Source organism: Rosa rugosa, chromosome 6, assembly GCF_958449725.1.
Source record: "Rosa rugosa chromosome 6, drRosRugo1.1, whole genome shotgun sequence".
In the NCBI taxonomy this organism is placed as follows: Eukaryota; Viridiplantae; Streptophyta; class Magnoliopsida; order Rosales; family Rosaceae; genus Rosa; species Rosa rugosa.
The window spans coordinates 45,048,413-45,062,833 of NC_084825.1; the positions used below are offsets into that span (position 1 = coordinate 45,048,413).

A 14,421-nucleotide genomic window follows, 5' to 3' on the forward strand; every position below is an offset into this window, starting at 1 on the left:
ACCTCCCTCTCGACGCCCTCATCGCCGAATCCAAGCAACAACGCCGTCACCAGCCACGAGGGCATAACGGTCATTTCGGCGGCAGAGGCCGTGGAGGCTCCACCTCAGGCCCCGCTCGTCGGCCGATGAACCGCAACGCCTACAGAACGGCGCCGTATCCCACTCTGCCGGTGAGCCACCGTTTACGCTTCCCCACATTCTCAACTTTTTTGGGTTTAAGTTGTTTTCATAGCTTCTTTGATTTTTTTTTCACTCTCCTCTGCTATCAGGAACCAAAAAGGCGTAGGCTTTAGGGTCTAGGGTTTGCATATATGAGGTTTTGGTTTAGTGTTTGATGTGTTTTAGTGATTTTGATGCAGGAAATGCAAGGACAGCCTGGACCCAGAAGGATTGAGCTGCCATTGGCTTTGAGCCAAGCGATGAACAGAGAGGGAGGCACCAAGCTTTATATATCTAACTTGGACTATGATGTTACCAATAGAGATATAGAGGTAAATATTTAATATTTTTTGACATGAATTTGATTATTTTTTGTGTCCTTTCTCTGTTTGTGTTGTGGTGTATAATCCATGTGGGAAAAGAGGGGGACTTTTTAGTCCTCCCAGAGCTGTCAAAGAGGGTTATATGATTCAGTGAAGCAAAGTGGAATTGGGGTTTTAACTAAAGAGTGCCAAAGATCCCAACTTGAAGTTTTGGTTTGCAATCTTTTATGAACTCTGTTTGTCATGGTAGGAGTTTTACTAGACGACCCTGTATCCCCTGTTTCAAAAGAAATGGTGTCTTGCTTTTTTGATATGGTCACTGTAATCTGTGACCCTGAATCACCTGTCTGGGTTTCTAAAAAGAAATAGTGTTATTCTTTTGATATGGGCACTGTAATGTATGTAGGGGTGTGTATGTAAACATGTTTGTGGGGCAAATGAATGTGCATATGTTCATAAGGTCAAGTTGTATATATAGAATGCTGCTCAATCAGCCAGTTTGTATGAGTGATTGTTCTTATTCTTCTTTATGTTGTTTGGCCAGTTTTAGACTCAAAAAATGTGCCTTGTAATTGTTTGAACTTTCTGGTTTCACAACTCTTTTGGCATTTAAGTTGAAAAGGTTATAACTACAATGCAATCTGCAGTTGCTCTTCTCTGAGGTTGGTGAGTTGGAAAGGCACTCAATCCATTATGATAAAAGTGGAAGATCTAAGGTATCTTCACAGCTTGACATCCATGGAATTCTTTAAAGAATGTTTTTCTTTTCTGTGGCTTAGAAGGTTTGCGTTGCTTCTGTTCAGGGAACAGCTGAAGTTGTCTATAAGCACCATTCAGATGCTCTAGCAGCAATCGAGAGATATAACAATCAGCACCTTGATGGAAAGAAAGTGGAAATTAAGCTTGTGGGACTCAATGTTGTTTCTTCTGTTCCTCTGCTTCTGCCTCCAAATACAAATTTCTTGCAAGAACATCCAAGTCCCGTCTTCCAGAGGTATGGTGTTTCTTTCTTTCTGCTTCTGTGTTGGGAATTGGGATTATGATCTCTCTTTATGTTGTGTCTTTGCAATTAAATATAGGACTTTCCATTGAGTTGAGTTGCATGAAGTCATATTTATTTGGTCTGAAATGGTTATCTTGATCTTCCTATGCATTTGGAAAATAAGCTAAATGAGGAAAATATCAGTCCCACTTCACTTTGGTCTGAGCTTTCATTGATGTTCTGTTCACAGTTTCATCATAAAGATTTGTTTCTATGTTGCCTACTAATTTATTTTGTATCATCTTAAGCCAGTGATTTTAAGCCACAAGGTTCATCTGTGTATCTATGATTTTTTTATTTCAGACTTTATCCAGTTTTCACTGGTAGACAAACATGGTTATACCAATACATTGGCTAAAGTATTTCTAAGGCAGCATATTGATAACATTTTTAATAACTTGAGCTATAGTTGTTCTCTTTTATGAAAAATGTTCTATTAAGCACCTGTGTGAGATAGCAGTCTGAAACTATTGAAGGAACCTGCTAAAGAGAGGGAGAACATTATTAATGAAAGTGAAAGAAATGTGATGACTGATGAGTGTATGTATAATGTATAGGCTGTTACATATTGTGTGTGTGAAAGTTTACATGTGAATGTGTGAACACTTTCACACAGATATGAAAAATTTACTGATATTAGCATTTGCAAAATGCAGTCTATATGTTGTTTGCAGACAATTATTTGGATTTGGAGAAGTGGGAAAGAAAAGACATGTTAAGTAGAACTTTGCTAGCTGATGTCTTCCTGATGTTGGCATTTACTTGTGTTCACTATTTTTTTTCGCGGCTTAACTTCACTGGGAAAAGCCATTACTGAGGAAAGGCATAGTCATGAACATGATCTTTTTCTTGTTTTGTTGGGGAACAGGCTAGGAAGAGCTGGTTCAAGGGGATCGTTTCATGGTCATGGTGGTGTTGGACTTGAAAGAGGCCGTGGACAGGTGAGAAATGGTGGTCCGAAGGTTACTACAGAATCTCAGCAATGGAAGAATGTGACTGCAGAAAATCAGCAAAGGAAGAATGTGATTACAGAATCTGTTAACAGGAAGAAAACATTTTATGGAGATACAACTGTGACTTTTGAAGATCTGGATGCTGATTTGGAGAAATACTGCCTAAAAGGTAGGCCGGTAAACTGAAATCACAGTTAGATGACAGACATGGTAGTTTAGGGAAGGCAAACTGGTAATATATAACATATAGATGGATATGGAGCACTGCCTATTAGCATTTCTTGCTCCCTTGAATTATATCTTACAGTTTGTCTGGTATTTAGTACCACTTTTGTGCTGGGATGCAAAAGAAGTTAGTTACAAAGTCATCCCTTCAATTAGTAACAAGGACACCACAGATACCTCAGTGCCATCTGCTATCAAACATATATATCCAAGGGGATTTCTACATCTGCTATTATATTTGGCTGGTCACTTCTGTTATGATTGATCATTTTTATTAGTTTAAGCATATATTTAGTGTGTTAATTGTTTGAAATTACATTTCTTGGTCCAGTGTTTTGACTCTTTAGCTACTTTGGTTTATGTTTTCAACTCGGTCAATTTGATCCATGTGTTATCCCTGTTAATCAATGTAGTCATTTCCGTTCATTTGGTGTTGACGTCGGCACCTATTTCCTCCGCATTGATTAGTAGAGATAATACCTATAGATCAATTTGACAAAAGTAAAAACGGAAAAATCTATACACCAAGTTAACTAAACAGGTGAAGCACATGGACAAAGAATGTGATGAACTCAATTTTCTTCTGTATTTTTCATGTTATGCAATTGCGCGTGATGACCAGAAATTAACAACACAATTTGGAGTTGAGTTTGGGCCTTGGGCTTCCAAACCCGAGGCTTAATGGAGAGCCCAAATAGAAATTGAATTTGCGCGCCATAATTCGTACAGCAACTCTAACAGTCACTAGTGCCTAAATATGAAAGATGTAACCCCAAAGTAGTCTGAAATCATCCTTCAAGTTCAGGCACTCAGACTCCTCCGTCAGTGATGATGGTATATCCTTCCCTTCGATGACCTCAGCGTCACCCTCGACTTCCCTTCCTCCAATCTCACATTCCTTCTCGTCCGGGGAAGCCCATATCTCACCTGCTCTGTTTCGAACCAGACCTCAATATCACTCTCAACAATCCACGCCATTCTATTGTTCTCTTCGAATCAAGATCACACCAAGCACACCATCAAGCTTAATAACGATCAGACTTGTCTGGTCTACACCTCTTCGCCGATCCATTTGACTAACCACAACTTGTCTGTGATCACTTCTTCTGGGTATTCCGGGATTGTGAGAGTTGCAGTGCTGCCGGACCCAGAATCTGAGGCTTCCCTTGATCGGTTCAGCTATCGGGTGAGGCTGTGTTCAGAGATGGGTTTAATTTGGAGTATAAGTGGGAAGCAAAAAGGTCTGGGGATTTGCTTATGCTGGCTCATCCTCTACATGTGAAGCTTCTTAAGAATGATGACAATGTGGCTGTTTTGGAGGGTGTTGAAGCTGGCACGGAACCAGAGGTGGGCTGAGGTATGCTGCAGCACACCTCAACCATTTGGAGAAAAAAAAATGATTATATATATATATGCTGCAACAAGCCAACAACTCTCTTTTTTTCTCCCCTTTTCTCCTCGTCTGTTGTCCCCTCCTCACCTTTTCTCCCCTTCTCTCCTCTTTTCTGTCTTTTCTCACCTCTTATGTGACTCCCCTCCTCACCTTTTCTCCTCCTTTCTGTCTTTTCTCCCCTTTTTCTCCTCTTTTTTGTCGTCCTCTCCTCACCTCTCTCTGCACATCAGCGTCGGTCTTTCACCTCTCTCTACCAAGTCACTCACTCCTCTCCTCAGCACTCTGCTCTCATTCTCTCCACTTTATTGAGGTATGAATTGATGAAATTAGAATGTGATTTAGGTTAGAATTTGGGTATTTCTAGTTTTGTTGATGTAAGGGATCATTAATATTGTTGACTCATCTTCTAAGCATGTTTCTGAGTTAAAATCTATTCAAGAAGTTGAAGTTGTGGAACAAATTGCTGTTGGGGAACTTGAAACTGGAAAGTGAGCTAACCAGACATGCAATTTGCAAAGAGCTGGAGCTACTCAGTGGAGTTCAAGGTATTATTCTATCAAGAACTTGATGAAATTGTACAACTCAACTAGTTCAGTCTTGAAAAACATGATAGATAGTGGACTCAATGGAAAAAATACGTGGAGAGGTTTGGGTGCTTCTAAAGCTCTTAGATCATTTGACAAGTGTTATGCAATTGAGATATACCATCAAAACGAAGTAGAATCTGCCAAATTTTTAAGCATAATTTAGCACACCTCAAATTTAATTCCTGGTTCCGTGAACATTGATGGTGAGCTTGTTGGTGTTGTAGAGGACTCATGGGTGCTGAGGCCAGAGCCTGTTTCGGTTACTTGCCATTCGATTAAGGGTGTTAAGGAAGAGTCGAAAAGTGAGATCATGGCTGCATTGTGCAAAGATGTGGAGGGTTTGAGTTTGACACCAGTTGCGACAGAGTCTTCGTACTTCTAGGGAAGTTATTGGTTGCCAGGGCGGCGAGGCTGGCTCTGATTGCTGAGAAGGTGGGCTATGTTGATGTGATTCTGGCGATTGAGAAGTACTTGAGGGATGCAGTTGAGACATGGTTTTGGATGGGACTTTTGGTGGGAATGGGTTCATGTATGAGATTAAATGGGGTGGCATTGTTACTAAACAAGGATCATTGGATTCTGGTGCAGATTTCGGGTTTGGAGTTTACAATGATCACCATTATCACTTGGGTTACTTAATTTCTGTATGGCATTTCAGTGCTCGCTAAGATTGACGCGGAATGGGGGATGAAGTATAGGCCTCAAGCTTATTCACTTGCCGCGGATTTTATGTACTTAGAGAGGAGGTCAGATTCGAGTTATCCAAGGTTGAGGTGCTTTGATTTGTATAAACTGCATTCTTGGGCGGGAGGGGTGACTGAATTTGGAGATGGCAGGAATCAGGAGAGCACTAGCGAGGCGGTGAATGCTCACCACTCAGCTGCATTGTTGGGATTAGCATATGGAGACACTGATCTTGTGGCCACAGGGTCAATGCTTGCAGCATTGCCAGCTCAAATGTGGTGGCATGTAAGAGAGGGAGATAACATTTATGCACCAGATTACACAAAGGAAAATCGGGTGGTTGGAGTGCTGTGGGCTAATACGAGAGACAGTAATCTTTGGTTTGCACCTGCACAGTGGAGAGAGTGCCTGCTTGGAATCCAGCTGCTGCCCATTGTACCTATCACTGAGGAATTGTTCTCTGATGTTGGCTCTGTTAGGGAACTTGTGAAGTGGACTGAACCAGCTCTTAGTAGAGAGTGTGTTGGGGAAGGATGGTAAGGATTTGTGTACTCTTTGCAAGGGGTTTATGACAAGAATGGTGCTTTGGAGAAGATTCGGAACTTGAATGGTCACGATGATGGCAACTCGATCGCTTACGAATCTGGTATGGTGGATCCACAGTAGAGGTGAGGAAAGAGATGGAGGCCGAATCGGAGAGAAGATTTGCATGAAATTACATACTCGTCCCAACCTTGAGCACTTTAGAGAATGAGAATTTAAATTATGAAGTAAAATCTTCTGGTGTTAATTTCTCAAGAGCGTGAATGCATAACCTTTTTTGTAGAAGAAAACCACTAAGAAAGGAAGTCTCTCTCGCAGAAGAAGAAAACTTTGAACTATTACCAAAAAAAAAAAAAAAAACCTAAAAGATATTTCAGGAACAAAATTTTGGCATTCGATTCCCAGATGATAGTCTGACAATTCATGTTAATTATTGCAAGAAAGTTACTAAAATCAATACTTTTCTCAGAAAATCAATCGCTTCAATGTCACTACCTGAGCAAAATTTCTCAACAACCATTTTACAACAATCAACAGTTACCTGAAGAATAACCTATTTACAGTCAAAAATAAACCATGCAGGTCCAAAAATCATAGTTGGCACACTTTATGATGCCCTGAAAAAAGGGACACTCTGTGACGCCCACAACAATAATGGAATTAGAGAGCAGAGGCGAGGAAAGAGATCGAGAAGATTTTCTTGGTTTAGGTAGGCAGTCTCTGAGTTTGGTAACTAGTTGCACTATGATTGTAGTGAGTACTTGTAATCACCTATTGATTTACTGTCATAACTGGTGCGGTGTTGCAGGGATGTAGTGGAACTGCTGTTACTTGTGAGTCAAGTTGGAACTGCATGCAGCTGTATTTTCTGAGAAATGTCTACTCGCTTTTTATTTATATTCAATTACGAGAGAGCATTTTTTTTGTCTATTATTATTGACTTTTGAACATTGTTCTGTTAGATTATGAGTAGCACTAAATCCAGCATCAGAGGTTTCTTTGAACTTTCTTTGGTAGTTCGGTTGTACCTTGGTGGAGGATGGGAATAATGATCTATCAATATATATTTGATTGTAATTCCAGCTTGATAAACTTCCAAACAGTTGTGACAGAGTGATAGAATAACATCGAATCACCAACATCTTTGAACCTGCCTTAGAGATTCTTACTTATGCAGAGAGGATATGCACTACATTTTCCTTCATCAACAGAATGAATCTTCCTTATAGTTTGTCCGCCAACAATTCTTCACTCATTTCAGCTCGTTGGTACAGATACATTAAGGAAGAATTGTTGGCTAGCTTGTTGTCGAAGACAGATACATTAATTGCCACAGAACCAGTGACTGTTCCAGGAATGAAGGTACAAATAACAAATTTTTTCATTACATTGTTCCTGCACCTTCTGGATCCCACTTCCTCACACCAAAAAATGTCTGCTTAATATTGTGTCATTCCAATTGAAAAAAAAAAAAAGTGATGGACGGCAGGGAAACTTCATTACATGGAACTGTCGATTACTTTCAGAAGTCTTGACAGGAAGATATGAAGAACCTTCATATTGAACTTTTAAGACAATTTCATATGCAAGATGGTATGCATCTGCTAAACATAATTACTAGTCAGCATTTAGTAAGTATTTATACATTACATTATTCATCAGCCTGTTAAAAGTCTATTGGCAGACTGCACTTTTAGGAGATGCCCTTGCACGATTCCATCCTTTTGACCCATTTCCTTCTATGACTTCTTCAACAGACCTTCATCTATCTAGGGCAGTATTTGTTTCATCAAACATACTTCACGTATCTATTCCAGAGGATAGTTCACATCAGGGTCATTTGCTTCTTCGGACTGCATACAACCATTATACATTTAGCATAATGCATTGCATCAGATGGTTTTCTTGAAAGATTAATATCAAGTCTATCAGTGGAGGTCACAATCAGCATCAGGCAGAGACATGTTCTTGAAGCAGCATCGAAAATCTTCCTGGTTGATTGTGATATTTTTTTTTTTTCCTCAGATGCTTGAACTCAACTCCTAATCGAGTACCCCCACATCCTGACATTCTTGGTCAGATCAGTCATCCGTCAACACTATATGGCCATGAAATTTGTAGAAAGATTGCAACAACCCTTCTGTAGGGAATTGGAATGTTAGGCCTCAAATTCGTGATGGCTAGACTCCCCAAGACAAGATGATTACCGTTAGGTACTATTGATTTTGTGTGCATGCAAATTTCCAGATTATGTAATTTGAAAGAAATCTTAAGGCAAGTAGCTCAAGAAAACCTTTATGTTTCTGTAGAATTGATTATTTAATTGTATTTCAGGATAGTCAAAGCCCTCTAACTTTGTATCTATTGCAGAATAAAATCACCTCATACACATGTACAGCTGATATTGAAGCTCAAAGTATTGAGAATGGCATTGGAGTTGTAAGGCATGGATGGGAGTGGAACTGTATGCATGTCACCTGTGAGTTAACTAAGTTGCAATCGCAAGCGACTGTATTTTCTTCAGATACACATTTTCATGTCAACATCCTTTTTGTCATTATCTTTTACCAATTTTTAGACAAAGGGCAGCTTGCTAGTATTTGTAATCTTGACTTTCATCATTTTTCAACATAGTCGAGCATTACAGAGAGTTTCTAAGTGATTTTTTTTGGTTATTTGGGTGTACCTAGTGTAATAACCTCATCTTCCACTTACTAGTTATTGAATTTTCTGGTTTTATCACAAATTTATAGTGGCAAATACTTTGTTTAAAAAAAATTGAGGTGTGCTCTTTGTGTTTCAAGCATTAAGAGAGGTAGTGCGACACTAGTTGTATTTTACTCTACATGTTGATAGATGGTGGTGTACCAGCTCCAGAAGAAAAGAAAGAAAAATCTCTCACTCTCTCCCTCTCTGCCGAAACCAGCAACCAAAACAGAGCATTCCTTCTCCAAGCTTGTTCTCGCTCCACAGGCCTTCGAATCGACCCAGACCACGTTCCACAGCTTCGCCTCTTCCTTTCGCAGCTGCCGGTAACAGCCTTTCGCCGTCTCGTGGGCCGTACACGGCGGTGGAGCACGAGGCCGGTTTACCCCCGTTTTGATTTCAAGCTTGATATCTCAAGTTACCATTCACCACTCCTCACCAAACTCCATCCACAAGCTCACCTCAACGTCCTGAAGCTCCCAGAAGTGGCCTTGCACGGCGGCGCTACTCGTGGTGGCGGCTGGAAGCCAGACCCGATCAAATCGAAAACCAAAGCTTCGATCGACATATCTCGCGCTACAGGATGTTGTTTTGAGTGTTTCTTGAACTGGTGAACTCAGAGTGAGGATCTGAACAACTTTCCAGAAGGCATCGAGGCCTGAAATTGAAGTTTTTACGTCGATCGGAGCCCTCGCCGGATTCTGCAAAATTCTGCAAATTTTCCGACCACCGAAGCTTTCGATCGGTATATCTCGAGCTACAGACCATATTTTTCTGTGATTCTTGAACCAATGCGTTCGTCTTGAGTTTCTTAACAACTCTCTAGAAGGAATCGAAGCCTGAAATTGAAGTTTTGACGTCGAAATCAAGCCTTGCCGGATTCTGCAAATTTCGCCGGATTCTGGAAATTTTCCGGCCACCTCGACTGTTCTAGGTAATTTCCGACCACTTCCTTTCGTTTTCAGACTTCATGCTAGTTATGAAAGTGGATCAACTCGTCATTTTGAACAAGTTTGTAGTTGACGACTTTTGCATCGGAGGTGGTTGACCGCCGCGTTGACCGCCGTTGACCGCCCACTGACCGCCGCTTGTGGCGGCGTATTCGACCATATTTTGAGTTTTTATTATCTAGGTGATGATCTACGCATCCTTACGAGCGTTTTGATATATAACATGGTCATGTTAGAAAAAGTTGATAAATAGTGGATTTACGTTTTTACGTTACTATTTACGGTTTTTACGTTTTATCTTCGGTTTACGATCTGTGAAGATCAGACCATCGGTTTTACTTCAAATTTTAGTATGTTGATCGTATGACTGTCCCGATGACTTTGTGAGGTCACGGGCGAAGATCCGACCGTTGGATCTTCGTATAATTGAGAAATAGTTATTCGGAAGGCGATTCGTGAGAATCCGACCGTCGGATTTTCATATAATTTTGTGGAGATGTTAGTAAGGGCGATTCAGGAAGATCTGACCGTTGGATCTTCGTGATAATTTTGGAGGATGATCCTAAGGGCGATCCGTGAGGATCCGACCGTTGGATCATCATTAAATTCAGATCCGACCGTTGGATCATCGTTTAATTTGAATCCGACCGTTGGATCATCATTATATTCAGATCTGACCGTTGGATCGTCGTTTAATTACATTTATGAGTTGTTGGCTAAGTTAAGATCATTATTGGATTAGGTTATTGACGGTTTGAGTTGGTGGACGATTGTGGATCGTATTTTGAGCTGAATTGAAGACGCAGCGGGATTATCGAGGTGAGTAAACCTCACGTGGTTCATATTACGAACCGAATAAATTTAATTACCTTATTTTGTCGTAATTGCGTGAAAATATTTATGGAATAAATATTTGTTTTAAAATCATATGGACTTGATCAATTACGGTCCATAGGTAAGTAAAATGATTTTAATTATACAAAATGAATTTCACGATTTTCTTGTGTGAACTATAGTTGGTATTAGTGATTATCCCTGAGCGGATAATTACGTATATATATATTTACGTGATTATATGTGAATGGCGTGACATTGAAGAGTGTGAAATTGAGATGATTAAATTATTATAAATTGACATGTGACTTACCATATTTATATGTGATGAACATGATTGATGAGTTCTTGTTAATATTCATGATTTACATTGGAGGATGTATAGAGTCAGAGAATGTAGGGTTCTGAGGATGAGGTGTCCGAAGTTCGACGGTTAAGGATAACCGGAGTGTTTGTGTACTGAGGACGGGGATGTCCAAGGTGCGACGGTTTATTATTAACCGAAGTTGTGTGCTGAGGACGGGGATGTCCAAAGCGCGACGGTTTATTATTAACCGAAGTATATGGTGCTGAGGACGGGGATGTCCAAAGCGCGACGGTTATAGTGTTAACCGAAGTATTTTTGCCGTTGCTTGACCCTAGGCCAAGGTGTCAGAGGTAACGAGGCAGTTAGAGCTCTAACGTGTTATGGGATGGGACCCAAGTGGTGATAGTGTTGTGAGATAGGACCAAAGTGGTGATATTGAATGGGTTTGACGTTTGCGTCGTGGATGTTGAGATTGTTGGTTGTGTTGTTGAGTTATAAGAATTGTAATTTAAAATCAACAGTTCTTTCTTGTTTACTCATACTGGCTGTAAAAAGCTTACCGGGTTTTGTGTTGTTGCAACTCCCGGTACACTATTCAAATTGTGTAGCGGGAAATCCTACAGGTCAGGAGAACCAGGACGGTGATCGGGCTGCTTAGAGTAGTGTTATGTGAATTACAGCATTATATTGTGAGGTTTGTTATGCTCATTTAGAGCTTTGCAATTTTACTTTGTAAGAGTGAATTGTAATAATTAACTCGAGGTTTTCGAGTTTTTGTGTTGAGTGGCGAGTGGTGTGTTTGTTTGTGAGAAAAAAATTCAGAACGTTATTTGTATTAATTGTTTATTCATGTTTCGGATTTGAATTGGTTATTCAAAATTCGGGGCGTGACAGTTTGGTATCAGAGCGTAAGGTGCATATTTGGTGATGTGTCAATACTTTCCGAGTGATGGCCCGTCTGCAGCGGATCCCCATCGTGTGCTCTTCGGTATTGGCTAAGTCATTGGGTATGTGTGAGTGTTAGGAGTCGTTTAGGCCGCTAAGTAGTCTTAGGAACGTGAATACTTTTCTTGTAGTATCGACTTGGTTAATATGGACTAGTATTGACTTATACTATGTTGAGTGTTATACATGTATTAACCAAACATACTATGCTTCCTAGGTAATGGAAATTCCGAGGGGTGGGCCTAGACGTCGTGGTGGGGGTGTAAGAGAAGGTAGAACTGGTGATAGGGACAGGTTCCGTCCCATAGAGGAGCTTTATGATGATGATGTAGAGTCTTCTATCGGTGTACAACCTACTCCGCCCATGGGTGAAATGGCTGACCCTGGTCGTCTGTTGAGATTGGCTAGAGACATTAATCATCTGGGAGCAGCCAAGTTTCATGGAAGCATGGATTACATGGTGGCTGATCAATGGGTCGAGGATATGGAGAATTATTTCGAGATGATGGACTGTAATGAGATTGAAAAGAGGAAGTTAGCCACTTTCATGCTAAAGGGTGAGGCTAGGGTGTGGTGGAATTGTATGCAAAAGACCATTGATGTGACCACCCTGACTTGGGATGGTTTTGTGAGACTATTCCGAGAGAAGTACTTTCCAGCTTCAGTGAGAGAAAAATTGGAACGGGAGTTCCTCTCACTAACACAAGGGAAGATGACGGTGACAGAGTATGAGGCAGAGTTCTCTAGACTATATAGGTTTGTGAAATCAATGGATGCTGAGGATTTGGCCAAGAAGTTTCAGCGGGGGTTGAATGCTTCCATTGAGCGTGATGTGGCCATTTTGGAACTGAAGGTCATGAAGGAAATTCTAGCAAAGGCTCTGATCATTGAGCAACAGAACTTGATTCATAAGGAGAAGGAAACAGCTGAGAGGGATTTTCAGGGAAAGGGAAAGGCAGTGGCAGGTAACAGTGGATCCAGAGACTTTAGGGGTGGATACTGGAAGAGACAAAAGACTCAGTTCCACCATCAGGCCCCAGCTAGAGTAGCAGCAGCTCCTCTTCCTCCTATTCGGGCCGTACCTGTCAGACAAGTTGCAGCTGCAGCGCCTGTGAGATGTTATAACTGCGATGAGTTGGGTCATCTCTCTAGGGCTTGCACTAAACCCAGGGCTAAGGGATGCTTTCGTTGCGGACAGACTGGACACCTTGCCAAGGACTGTACTCGATCCCGTGTTGGAGGACAGGGTAATCAGCAAAGGCTCTTACCTCCAGTACCAGCTAGAGTCTTTGCAATCGGTCAGAGAGGCACTGGGGTGGAAGGTACTTTATCTGTTTATAACTATCTTGCTAGAGTATTGTTTGATACGGGAGCCTCCCACTCTTTCATATCTAGTTCAGTAGTGGATGTGTTGGGATTGATTGTCATGCCTCTTACTAGATCATTATGTGTTACATCACCTCTGGGTGTGTCTCTTGAGCTGGATATGTTTTGTGATGATTGCCCTATTGGGATAGGTGGTAGAGAGTTCTCTGCATCATTGATTGTGATTCCGGATCACACATATGATGTGATTTTGGGTATGGATTGGTTGAGCCCGAACCATGCATTGATTGATTGCTTTAGGATGATTGTATCCTTCCGTATTCCTGGACAACCGGTGTTTCATTACCGTTGTCTGAGGTCCGACGTTGCCATGAGGGCAGGGATTTTGGCTCATATTGAGTCAGGGAGTAGTATTTCTGAGATTACAGGGATTCCTGTAGTTTCAGAATATGCTGATGTGTTTAAGGAGATACCAGGGTTACCTCCAAAAAGGGTAATGGACTTCTCCATTGATGTGATACCAGGTACTGCCCCTGTATCGAAAGCACCCTATCGGATGGCTCCAGCTGAACTTCAAGAGTTGAAGGTTCAGATTGATGGATTACTGACTCAAGGGTTCATACAGGCTAGTGTATCTCCTTGGGGTGCACCAGTGTTGTTTGTGAAGAAAAAGGATAATTCACTTCGATTATGTGTGGATTATCGGCAGCTGAACAAGGTGACCATCAAGAACAGGTATCCTTTACCTAGGATTGATGACTTGTTCGATCAGCTTAGAGAGGCTACTGTGTTCTCAAAGATTGACTTGAGATCTGGATATCACCAGTTAAGGGTGAAGGATGAGGATATTCCAAAGACGGCGTTCAGAACTAGGTATGGACATTATGAGTTCCTTGTCATGCCTTTTGGTCTAACTAATGCACCAGCAGCATTCATGGACTTGATGAACCGCACGTTCAGTCCCTACTTGGACCAGTTTGTAGTAGTTTTCGTGGACGACATTTTGATTTATTCAAAGTCGTCTGGTGACCATGAGAAGCATTTGCGAATTATACTACAGACATTAAGAGAAAAGAAATTGTTTGCCAAACTCGAGAAGTGCGATTTTTGGCAGAAGGAAGTCAAGTTCCTTGGTCACGTAGTTTCGAAGGATGGAGTTTCTGTGGACCCTTCGAAGGTTGAAGCGGTGATGAGTTGGAGTCGCCCCACTACTGTTACAGAGATCCGTAGCTTCCTCGGATTAGCAGGTTACTACAGGCGCTTCATTGAGGGGTTTTCTAGTATCGCTTCAGCTTTGACTAAGTTGACACGGAAGGACACTCAGTTTGTATGGACGGATGAGTGTGAGAAGGCTTTCAACGAGCTGAAAACCCGGTTGACTACGGCACCAGTGTTGACTATTCCTACTAGCAGAGGTGGTTTAGTTATCTACAGTGATGCATCT

The 14,421-nt window shown here is 41.3% G+C and overlaps 1 protein-coding gene and 1 pseudogene across 1 annotated transcript; both read left to right on the forward strand.

Moving 5' to 3' along the window:
• The first annotated feature begins 52 nt into the window (after positions 1-52).
• LOC133717270 (THO complex subunit 4B-like) lies at positions 53-2,909 on the forward strand. The gene is made up of 5 exons (XM_062143951.1): positions 53-170; positions 360-491; positions 1,130-1,198; positions 1,286-1,476; positions 2,393-2,909. Exons 1-5 carry the CDS (start codon positions 126-128, stop codon positions 2,661-2,663), a joined length of 708 nt encoding a protein of 235 aa, XP_061999935.1. The 5' UTR covers positions 53-125; the 3' UTR covers positions 2,664-2,909.
• Positions 2,910-3,549: 640 nt separating this feature from the next.
• LOC133716856 (glucan endo-1,3-beta-D-glucosidase 1-like) lies at positions 3,550-6,120 on the forward strand (annotated as a pseudogene).
• Positions 6,121-14,421: the final 8,301 nt, after the last annotated feature.